Source organism: Aquarana catesbeiana, linkage group LG11 (genome assembly GCF_042186555.1).
Source record: "Aquarana catesbeiana isolate 2022-GZ linkage group LG11, ASM4218655v1, whole genome shotgun sequence".
NCBI lineage: Eukaryota > Metazoa > Chordata > Amphibia > Anura > Ranidae > Aquarana > Aquarana catesbeiana.
The window spans coordinates 273,900,794-273,913,368 of NC_133334.1; the positions used below are offsets into that span (position 1 = coordinate 273,900,794).

Consider the following 12,575-nt stretch of genomic DNA (forward strand, 5'->3'; position numbering starts at 1 on the left):
TCCTGTGTGTATTGGTCTTCCTGTCCTGCTGTTTGCCTTTCTCCCTTCTATGGCCGGGGTCACTATGACATCATCCTCATCGCCCCCAGATCTTTTCCTTTCAGGAAGCTGTCACCCGTGCATTGTTGTGTGGGAGCCAAGGTACACATTTCGTGCGCCCCTCCTATCCTCTTCTATGTAATAAATGAGTGTACATAGCGGGGCTCCCGCTGAGCATCAAAAAAAGACTCAACACATACAAAAAGATATATATATTATTTTAGTCCATATATACTAAAGCAGAACTCCAGCCAAAGATAATAAAAACAAAAAGACGTGTTTCACTCTATTGTAGTGCGGTAACACAAAGCACATTACCGTACGTTACTTTGCACATTAACTGATGCTGTGCACACTATTTATTAACTATTATTTATTAATGTATTAATTATTTCATTATGTAATAATTTAATATTTATTTGTTTATTAATTTATAAATGATCATTTATGTTTGTATTCTTTTTTTATTATTTATTATTTGAATTATTTAATAATTTATTATTATTTTCTATTGTTATTATTTATTGTTTATTTGCTTATTCGTTTCTTTTGAGTTAGTGTAGTTATTTCCATATCATTTATTAATGTTATATTATTTTTATTATTTATTGTTTGTATTATTTAATAATTTATTATTATTTTCTTTTGTTATTATTTATTGTTTATTTGTTTATTCGTTTCTCTTGCGTTAGTGTAGTTATTTCCATATCATTTATTAATGTTATATTATTTTTATTATTTATTGTTTGTCTTATTTAATAATTTATTATTATTTTCTATTGTTATTATTTATTGTTTATTTGTTTATTCATTATCATTTATAAACTATCATTTATTAATTGAAAAGGAAATGGAAAGGGTTTTTTTATGGTGCCACAAGTATATACACAGAATACAGTGGGGACGGAAAGTATTCAGACCCCCTTACATTTTTCACTCTTTGTTATATTGCAGCCATTTGCTAAAATCATTTAAGTTCATTTTTTTTCTCATTAATGTACACACAGCACCCCATATTGTACACACAGCACCCCATATTGTACACACAGCACCTCATATTGTACACACAGCACCCCATATTGTACACACAGCACCCCATATTGTACACACAGCACCCCATATTGTACACACAGCACCCCATATTGTACACACAGCTCCCCATATTGTACACACAGCCCCCCATATTGTACACACAGCACCCCATATTGTACACACAGCACCCCATATTGTACACACAGCCCCCCATATTGTACACACAGCACCTCATATTGTACACACAGCACCCCATATTGTACACACAGCACCCCATATTGTACACACAACCCCCCATATTGTACACACAGCACCCCATATTGTACACACAGCACCCCATATTGTACACACAACCCCCCATATTGTACACACAGCACCCCATATTGTACACACAGCACCCCATATTGTACACACAGCACCCCATATTGTACACACAGCCCCCCATATTGTACACACAGCACCTCATATTGTACACACAGCACCCCATATTGTACACACAGCACCCCATATTGTACACACAACCCCCCATATTGTACACACAGCTCCCCATATTGTACACACAGCTCCCCATATTGTACACACAGCACCCCATATTGTACACACAGCACCTCATATTGTACACACAGCCCCCCATATTGTACACACAGCCCCCCATATTGTACACACAGCCCCTCATATTGTACACACAGCACCCCATATTGTACACACAGCACCCCATATTGTACACACAACACCCCATATTGTACACACAGCACCTCATATTGACAGAAAAACACAGAATTGTTGACATTTTTTGCAGATTTATTAAAAAAGAAAAACTGAAATATCACATGGTCCTAAGTATTCAGACCCTTTGCTGTGACACTCATATATATAACTCAGGTGCTGTCCATTTCTTCTGATCATCCTTGAGATGGTTCTACATCTTCATTTGAGTTCAGCTGTGTTTGATTATACTGATTGTATTTGATAAGGAAAGCCACACACCTGTCTATATAAGACCTTACAGCTCACAGTGCATGTCAGAGCAAATGAGAATCATGAGGTCAAAGGAACTGCCTGAAGATTTCAGAGACAGAATTGTGCCAAGGCACAGATCTGGCCAAGGTTACAAAAACATTTCTGCTGCACTTAAGGTTCCTAAGAGCACAGTGGCCTCCATAATCCTTAAATGGAAGACGTTTGGGACGACCAGAACCCTTCCTAGAGCTGGCCGTCCGGCCAAACTGAGCTATCGGGAGAGAACAGCCTTGGTGAGAGAGGTAAAGAAGAACCCAAAGATCACTGTGGCTGAGCTCCAGAGATGCAGTCAGGAGATGGGAGTAAGTTGTAGAAAGTCAACCATCACTGCAGCCCTCCACCAGTCGGGGCTTTATGGCAGAGTGGCCCGACGGAAGCCTCTCCTCAGTGCAAGACACATGAAAGCCGCATGGAGTTTGCTAAAAAACACCTGAAGGACTCCAAGATGGTGAGAAATAAGATTCTCTGGTCTGATGAGACCAAGATAGAACTTTTTGGCCTTAATTCTAAGCGGTATGTGTGGAGAAAACCAGGCACTGCTCATCACCTGTCCAATACAGTCCCAACAGTGAAGCATGGTGGTGGCAGCATCATGCTGTGGGGGTGTTTTTCAGCTGCAGGGACAGGACAACTGGTTGCAGTCGAGGGAAAGATGAATGTGGCCAAGTACAGGGATATCCTGGACAAAAACCTTCTCCAGAGTGCTCAGGACCTCAGACCGGGCCGAAGGTTTACCTTCCAAGAAGACAATGACCCTAAGCACACAGCTAAAATAACGAAGGAGTGGCTTCACAACAACTCCGTGACTGTTCTTGAATGGCCCAGCCAGAGCCCTGACTTAAACCCAATTGAGCATCTGTGGAGAGACCTAAAAATGGCCATCCACCAACGTTTACCATCCAACCTGACAGAACTGGAGAGGATCTGCAAGGAGGAATGGCAGAGGATCCCCAAATCCAGGTGTGAAAAACTTGTTGCATCTTTCCCAAAAAGACTCATGTCTGTATTAGATCAAAAGGGTGCATCTACTAAATACTGAGCAAAGGGTCTGAATACTTAGGACCGTGTGATATTTCAGTTTTTTTTTTTTAATAAATCTGCAAAAATGTCAAAAATTCTGTTTTTCTGTCAATATGGGGTGCTGTGTGTACAATATGGGGTGCTGTGTGTACAATATGGGGTGCTGTGTATACAATATGGGGTGCTGTGTGTACATTAATGAGGAAAAAAAATGAACTTAAGTGATTTTAGCAAATGGCTGCAATATAACAAAGAGTGAAAAATGTAAGGGGGTCTGAATACTTTCCGTCCCCACTGTATATTTTCATAAAAAAGTTTTTTTAAATTAGTATCAATATATAAAAGGGAATAAACAATGTTAACTCTAAAATCATCACAAATTGATAGGAACAATAATATGTATATCGAGCAATATTTAGCTATATAAATGTCTGTTGGGCTCTACATGTTTCGCCATGGTGCTTCTTCAGGAGAGTGTAAGGCATATATTGGCTACAAACAAATACAAAAAATACATGTAAGATATACAAAATACAAAACAATTAAGTACAAAATCATAATACACAATACCATTATTTACAGATAAGTGACATGAAATGGGATAAAATAGTAAACAAGAGACATGTGATCCTCTCTTCTTTACTATTTTTTGATTTTCATTTATATAACACATTTCATGTTACTTATCTGTATATAATGGTAGTTCATATTATGATTTTGTATTTGATTGTTTTGTATATCTTACATGTATTTTTTGTATTTTTTTGTAACCAATATATGCCTTACAGCTCCTGAAGAAGCACCATAGCGAAACATGTAGAGCCCAACAGGCTTTTATATAGCTACATATAGCTCGGTATACATATATCAACCAATCTGTAATGATTTTATAGGTATGTCCTTATTTCTGAGAGTTACCAGTGTTTACTCCCTTTTATATTTTAAAACTAATAAAAAAAACTTTTTTTTAATGAAAATATATTCTGTGTATATACTCGTGGCACCATAAAAATACCCCTTTCCATTTCCTTTTCAATTCTCATATTTGGGATGTGGGTGCCTTGATCTCTTGAGTTGGTGTAGTTATTTCAATATCATTTATTAATGTTATATTATTTTTATTATTTATTGTTTGTATTATTTGGTAATTCATTATTTTTTTCTATTGTTATTATTTATTTGTTTATTAATTGTAATTTATAAACTATATTTTTTTTTAGCGTATTATTCTTTTTATTATTTATTAATTTATTATTTATAGTAGAGGGATCTACTGTTGCTGACTGCTGGAGAATTTGTTTATACTGGCTGCTAGGAGATCTATTTTTGCTGGTAAGGCGGGGGGTCTATAGTTGCTTGTTGGGATCTATTGTTGCTGCTGGGTCTATAGTTGCTGGGGTGGATTTATTATTGCTGGGGGAGATCTATTGTTGCTGGTAAGGCAGGGGGGGTCTATAGTTGCTGGGGGGTCTATAGTTGCTGGGGTGGATTTATTATTGCTGGGGGAGATCTATTGTTGCTGGTAAGGGGGGGGGTCTATAGTTGCTTGTTGGGATCTATTGTTGCTGCTGGGGGTCTATAGTTTCTGGGGTGGATTTATTATTGCTGGGGGGATCTATTGTTGCTGGTTGCAGGAGATCTTTTTCTCGTTCCATACAAATGACTTAGTACTACAAAAAGAATACTTGGTTGTGTACTCTCCTAAAGGGGCGGTACTGAGAGGTAGGTAGGGGGTGGAACTAAGGGACACTGCCCGGAGGTGGAGGTCTAGGGGGCGGAGACAAGAAGTACCTGCACCAATCTCTAGCAATCATGTATTAATGAATACAGAGATGTATTTTTTGTGTCTTTTATATCTGTTTTGAGTTCAGTTACAAAATCAAACATTTAGTTTGTGTATCACAGAAAACTGCCGTTAGGTTCTCAGCTTTTTTCATCATTTGTTTCATCTCAGTGCTGCTAATCTCCTGCAGCTTCTGTCAGCTACTTCTTGCCTACATGGGCGCATGGGACAGGGTGACAACGTAGCAGCACAATTCTGAGGCAGTTGTCACTGTATAACAGGAAGTGCCTTCATTCACACTTGTACGACCCCAGAGTCACACGACTTTAGAGTGCAACATTGATGCAACATTGGATGGGTGCGACTTGGATGGGACTTTGGCTTTGGCCAATGATAATGGACGACTGTTGCACAACTGTTGCATGTATAACATTGAGGTGTGACTTTCAGGTGACTTTTGAGGGTTTCCATAGCAGCCTATTCAAACTCCAGCCGTGCGAAAGTCAGACCAGAGTAGTGCAGGAACCTTTTTAATGTCGCTGCGACCTTAAGTTGCACGTATTTGAATGGTCGTCATTGATAAACATGGGGTGCGACTTTGTCATGCGACTTTAGACTAAGGTCGCATGACTAGTCGCACAAGTGTGAATGAAGCCTCAATGTCAGTTGCAAATTAACCTCTTCCCGCCCGCACTGACGGAAAAACAGCTACAGCGCGGGCGCACATTGCTAGGAGAGCGTCTATGGATGTCCTCCCATGATCCGGCTTCCCGCACACCCCCTGCGGTGCGCATCGGCTGGGATCTGTGATCGCTGTGTCTTTCGGCTAATCGCAGATCGGGGTAAAGAGCCAATCACAGCTGATCACTTTGTAAAAAGTAATTGCCGGTTATCGCCAGGCCTCTCCTCACCGCTAACAGCACATGAGGAGAGCCGATAACCGGCAAATCCACACAGGGGATATCTACACTGATAATCAGAGCACTCATCAGTGTCCTAATGATCAGTGCAGCCCCAACAGTGCCCACAAGTGCTGCCAATCTGTGCCCATCAGTGATTCCTATTAGTGCCGCCTGTTAGTGCCCATCAGTGATGCCTGTCAGTGCCCATCAGTGCAGCCTATCAGTGCCACCTATCAGTGCCCATCAGTGCCACGTATTAGTTCCCATCAGTGGTGCCTATCAGTGCTCATCAGTGTCGCCTATTAGTGGCCATCAGTGGTGCCTATCAGTGATGGCTATTAGTGCCCATCAGTGATGCCTGTCAGTGCCCATCAGTAATGCTTAGTGCCACCTATCAGTGCCCATCAGTGCCGCCTATTTGTGCCCATCAGTGATGCCTGTCAGTGCCCATCAGTGTCGCCTATTAGTGCCCATCAGTGCCACCTATTAATGCCTATCAGTGATGCCTGTCAGTGCCCATCAGTAATGCCTATCAGTGCTCATCAGTGTCGCCTATTAGTGCCCATCAGTGATGCTTGTCAGTGCCCATCAGTAATGCCCATCAGTGCCACTTGTCAGTGCCCCTCAGTAATGCCCATCAGTGCTACCTATCAGTGCCCATCAGTGCCGCCTATTAGTGCCCATCAGTGCCACCTATTAGTACCTATCAGTGAAGCCTGTCAGTGCCCATCAGTAATGCATATCAGTGCCCATCAGTGTCACCTATTAGTACCCATCAGTAATGCCTATCAGTGCCCATCAGTGATGCCCATCAGTGCCCATCAGTGCCACGTATTAGTTCCCATCAGTGGTGCCTATCAGTGTTCATCAGTGTCGCCTATTAGTACCTATCAGTGTCGCCTATTAGTGCCCATCAGTGATGCCTGTCAGTGCCCATCAGTAATGCCTATCAGTGCCCATCAGTGTTGCCTATCATTGCCCAACAGCGCCACATATCAGTGCCCATCAGTGCCGCCTATCAGTGCCTTCTCATCAGTGCCCATCAGTGCTGTCAATCAGTGCCCATCAGTGATGCTTATCAGTGCCCATCAATGAAGTAGAAAAATTACTTTTTAGAAAACTTTATAACAAAAAATAAGAAAAACTTTTTTTTCAAAATTTTCGGTCTTTTCTCATTTGTTTAGCAAAAAATAAAAACCCTCAGAGGTGATTAAATACCAGCAAGAGAAAGCTCTATCTGTCTCAAAAGAATGATAACAATTTAATGTGGGTACAGTGTTGCATGACCGCGCAATTGTCATTCAAAGTGTGACAGCGCTGAAAGCTGAAAATTGGCCTGGGCAGGAAGGGGGTAAAAGTGCCCAGTATTGAAGTGGTTAAAAGAGCCTGAAAAGCCCTGGAATTGAATAACGTGTAAAGCTCGGAGGAGACTTTAGTGATTGGATTTACATCTTTCTTGTCCGGAGAAAAGCTTTATAGATGACGGCGTCCCTTTCTTCATCCGGCGACAGATAGAATTCGGAGATGCCGAGAAATCAATTGTACCCTGAGAGCAATTATAGACAGAAAATTACATTTCGTGTCCGATGGAAGCTGCGCACCATTATATTAAGGAGAATGTTTATTATAAAGCCTCATTTACGCTTGGGGCAGTTTTCTGCGTCCTCTGAAATGCGATCTACAGTGTTTGTTGCCTCCTCACCACCTGTATTAACCCTTGAAGGGATGCAGCAGCACGACACAACTACGTGCGTTACACTCGGTTGCAGGGCAGTTGTGGCACAGCCCCAGTCACTTGGATGGGTCAATGGGTCATGCTTGGCACTGCCTGCCGAACACAGCATGGGGTATACATTTTGCTGCGGCCACAATGTGATTTGGAATTGTGTACTGAGCCTCAGGTGTGCTGTACTGTGTACTGAGCCTCAGGTGTGCCGTACTGTGTACTGAGCCTCAGGTGTGCTGTACTGTGTACTGAGCCTCAGGTGTGCCGTACTGTGTACTGAGCCTCAGGTGTGCTGTACTATGTACTGAGCCCCAGGTGTGCTGTACTGTGTACTGAGCCTCAGGTGTGCTGTACTGTGTACTGAGCCTCAGGTGTGCCGTACTGTGTACTGAGCCTCAGGTGTGCTGTACTGTGTACTGAGCCTCAGGTGTGCTGTACTGTGTACTGAGCCTCAGGTGTGCCGTACTGTGTACTGAGCCTCAGGTGTGCCGTACTGTGTACTGAGCCTCAGGTGTGCTGTACTGTGTACTGAGCCTCAGGTGTGCTGTACTGTGTACTGAGCCTCAGGTGTGCCGTACTGTGTACTGAGCCTCAGGTGTGCTGTACTATGTACTGAGCCCCAGGTGTGCTGTACTGTGTACTGAGCCTCAGGTGTGCTGTACTGTGTACTGAGCCTCAGGAGTGCTGTACTGTGTGCTGAGCCTCAGGTGTGCTGTACTGTGTACTGAGCCTCAGGTGTGCTGTACTGTGTACTGAGCCTCAGGTGTGCTGTACTGTGTGCTGAGCCTCAGGTGTGCTGTACTGTGTACTGAGCCTGAGGTGTGCTGTACTGTGTACTGAGCCTGAGGTGTGCTGTACTGTGTACTGAGCCTCAGGTGTGCTGTACTGTGTACTCAGCCTCAGGTGTGCTGTACTGTGTACTGAGCCTCAGGTGTGCTGTACTGTGTACTGAGCCTCAGGTGTGCTGTACTGTGTACTGAGCCTCAGGTGTGCTGTACTGTGTACTGAGCCTCAAGTGTGCTGTACTGTGTACTGAGCCTCAGGTGTGCTGTACTGTGTACTGAGCCTCAGGTGTGCTGTACTGTGTACTGAGCCTCAGGTGTGCTGTACTGTGTACTGAGCCTCAGGTGTGCTGTACTGTGTACTGAGCCTCAGGTGTGCTGTACTGTGTACTGAGCCTCAGGTGTGCTGTACTATGTACTGAGCCTCAGGTGTGCTGTACTGTGTACTGAGCCTCAGGTGTGGTGTCCTGTGTACCGAGCCTCAGGTGTGCTGTACTGTGTACTGAGCCTCAGGTGTGGTGTACTGTGTACCGAGCCTCAGGTGTGGTGTACTGTGTACTGAGCCTCAGGTGTGCTGTACTGTGTACTGAGCCTCAGGTGTGCTGTACTGTATACTGAGCCTCAGGTGTGGTGTACTGTGTACCGAGCCTCAGGTGTGTTGTACTGTGTACCGAGCCTCAGGTGTGCCGTACTGTGTACTGAACCTCAGGTGTGTTGTACTGTGATCTGAGCCTCAGGTGTGCTGTACTGTGTACTGAGCCTCAGGAGTGCTGTACTGTGTACTGAGCCTCAGGAGTGCTGTACTGTGTACTGAGCCTCAGGTGTGCCGTACTGTGTACTGAGCCTCAGGTGTGCCGTACTGTGTACCGAGCCTCAGGTGTGCCGTACTGTGTACTGAGCCTCAGGTGTGCTGTACTGTGATCTGAGCCTCAGGTGTGCTGTACTGTGATCTGAGCCTTTAGGTGTGTTGTACTGTGTACTGAGCCTCAGGTGTGCCGTACTGTGTACTGAGCCTCAGGTGTGCCGTACTGTGTACTGAGCCTCAGGTGTGCCGTACTGTGATCTGAGCCTCAGGTGTGCTGTACTGTGTACTGAGCCTCAGGTGTGCTGTGCTGTGATCTGAGCCTCAGGTGTGCTGTACTGTGATCTGAGCCTCAGGTGTGCTGTACTGTGTACTGAGCCTCAGGTGTGCTGTACTGTGATCTGAGCCTCAGGTGTGCTGTACTGTGTACTGAGCCTCAGGTGTGCTGTACTGTGTACTGAGCCTCAGGTGTGCTGTACTGTGTACTGAGCCTCAGGTGTGGTGTCCTGTGTACCGAGCCTCAGGTGTGCTGTACTGTGTACTGAGCCTCAGGTGTGGGGTACTGTGTACCGAGCCTCAGGTGTGGTGTACTGTGTACTGAGCCTCAGGTGTGCTGTACTGTGTACTGAGCCTCAGGTGTGCTGTACTGTATACTGAGCCTCAGGTGTGGTGTACTGTGTACCGAGCCTCAGGTGTGTTGTACTGTGTACCGAGCCTCAGGTGTGCCGTACTGTGTACTGAACCTCAGGTGTGTTGTACTGTGATCTGAGCCTCAGGTGTGCTGTACTGTGTACTGAGCCTCAGGAGTGCTGTACTGTGTACTGAGCCTCAGGAGTGCTGTACTGTGTACTGAGCCTCAGGTGTGCCGAACTGTGTACTGAGCCTCAGGTGTGCCGTACTGTGTACTGAGCCTCAGGTGTGCCGTACTGTGTACTGAGCCTCAGGTGTGCTGTACTGTGATCTGAGCCTCAGGTGTGCTGTACTGTGATCTGAGCCTTTAGGTGTGTTGTACTGTGTACTGAGCCTCAGGTGTGCCGTACTGTGTACTGAGCCTCAGGTGTGCCGTACTGTGATCTGAGCCTCAGGTGTGCTGTACTGTGTACTGAGCCTCAGGTGTGCTGTGCTGTGATCTGAGCCTCAGGTGTGCTGTACTGTGATCTGAGCCTCAGGTGTGCTGTACTGTGATCTGAGCCTCAGGTGTGCTGTACTGTGTACTGAGGCTCAGGTGTGCTGTACTGTGTACTGAGCCTCAGGTGTGCTGTACTGTGTACTGAGCCTCAGGTGTGCTGTACTGTGATCTGAGCCTCAGGTGTGCTGTACTGTGATCTGAGCCTCAGGTGTGCTGTACTGTGTATTGAGCCTCAGGTGTGCTGTACTGTGTACTGAGCCTCAGGTGTGCTGTACTGTGTACTGAGCCTCAGGTGTGCTGTACTGTGTACTGAGCCTCAGGTGTGCTGTACTGTGTACTGAGCCTCAGGTGTGCTGTACTGTTTACTGAGCCTCGGGTGTGCTGTACTGTGTACTGAGCCTCAGGTGTGCTGTACTGTGTGCTGAGCCTCAGGTGTGATGTACTGTTTACTGAGCCTCGGGTGTGCTGTACTGTGTACTGAGCCTCGGGTGTGCTGAACTCTGTACTGAGCCTCAGGTGTGCTGTACTGTGTGCTGAGCCTCAGGTGTGCTGTACTGTGTGCTGATCCTCAGGTGTGCTGAACTGTGTACTGAGCCTCAGGTGTGCCGTACTGTGTACTGAGCCTCAGGTGTGCTGTACTGTGTACCGAGCCTCAGGTGTGCCGTACTGTGTACTGAGCCTCAGGTGTGTTGTACTGTGTACTGATCCTCAGGTGTGCCGTACTGTGTACTGAGCCTCAGGTGTGCCGTACTGTGTACTGAGCCTCAGGTGTGCTGTACTGTGTACCGAGCCTCAGGTGTGTTGTACTGTGTACCGAGCCTCAGGTGTGCCGTACTGTGTACTGAGCCTCAGGTGTGCCGTACTGTGTACTGAGCCTCAGGTGTGCTGTACTGTGTACTGAGCCTCAGGTGTGTTGTACTGTGTACTGAGCCTCAGGTGTGCCGTACTGTGTACTGAGCCTCGGGTGTGCTGTACTGTGTACTGAGCCTCAGGTGTGCTGTACTGTGTACTGAGCCTCAGGTGTGCCGTACTGTGGGGCACATCTGCGCTCACATTGTTTTTTCTGCGCTTGTGCAAAAACTACTATCAGGGCAGTTTGAAAGCCTTCCCTGTCATTGTGTGTGCGTGGAAAATCACCTGTGCATGCGCAGATTTGCTCAGGAGCTCTGCCAGGACCCGAAGGCTGAGCCGAACCTGTAGGCACATCTGTGATTCAAATAGTTTTATAATAATAAAATAGAAAATAAAGGAATATAATAGAAAAGAAAAGAATAGAATAGAATAGAATAGAATAGAATAGAATAGAATAGAAAAGAATAAAATAGAAAATAAAAGAATAGAATATAATAGAGTAAAATAGACCAGAATACAAAATAAAAAAATAGAAAAAATAGAATAGAAAATAAAGGGATAGAATACAAAATAATATAATAGAATAAAAAAAAGAATAAAATAAAAACAATATAAGCATCTTCTGAAATTCAAATTTCAAATAGAATATATTTGAATACAATAGAAAAGAATGGAATAGAAAAAAAGAATAGAATGGAAAAAGAATAAAATAGAAAAGTTTTAAACATGCAAAAAAACAAAACAATCACCCCCAGCAGTGAAAGGTTATATATTATATATGATGTTATAATACATACAGAGGTGATTTATCAGCATGTCTTCCGGGTACAAATATGAACCACAAATGTCAGCATGTGCAGTCTCCGCCCACCTATCTGCATGTCCAAGCTCCAGTCCACGCCCCCCTATCAGCATGTGCAGGCTTCAGTCTCCGCCCAGGTATCGGCATGTCCACCCGCCAGGCCCGCCCCCTAATTTGCATGTCCGACTTCCAGTGCCCGCCTCCATCAGCATGCCAAGGTACAGTCCCCGCCCTCCATCAGCATCTCTCATCTGTAACCCCCGCCCTCCACTATCGCCAGGTCCCGCTGCAATCTCCGCCTCTCTGTATACAGTATAAACGTGTCAAGGCTCCAGACTCCGCCCCCTTGTCTGTATCAGCCTGTCCTGTTTCAGTCTCCGCCCTCTATGCAAAAATATCAGCCTGTTCTGGTCGCAGACCCCGCCCTTCTGTGTATAGTAGCGCGTGTACTGCGCCGTATTCCCCGCCTCCCCCAGTGCTTCGGCTGTCGCTCTCCCCCTGTGTGGGGCGAAGGTGGGCGGGGGCGGGGGCGTGTCCGGGCTCTCCACAGCTCCCGGGCTTCTCCGATCCTCATTCGGGATGATGGCAGCGCGGTGAGCTGGACAGGCGGGAGCCCCGGCGGAGGAGATGGTGAGGACCGGCCGGGGGGAGGGGAGGAAGGGATGGAGGGGGCTTGTGTCATGATT

General features: G+C 45.4%; 1 protein-coding gene across 2 annotated transcripts in view; it reads left to right on the forward strand.

The window, feature by feature from the left end:
• Window positions 1-12,408: 12,408 nt before the first annotated feature.
• The window catches only part of PLEKHG4 (pleckstrin homology and RhoGEF domain containing G4), a 174,028-nt gene continuing 173,861 nt past the window's right edge, over window positions 12,409-12,575 (forward strand). For both annotated transcript variants that reach the window (XM_073605844.1, XM_073605846.1), the window contains exon 1: window positions 12,409-12,519. In XM_073605844.1, coding sequence (XP_073461945.1) covers window positions 12,517-12,519 — 3 coding nt within the window. In that variant the 5' untranslated portion in view covers window positions 12,409-12,516. The remainder of the gene's footprint in view (window positions 12,520-12,575) is intronic.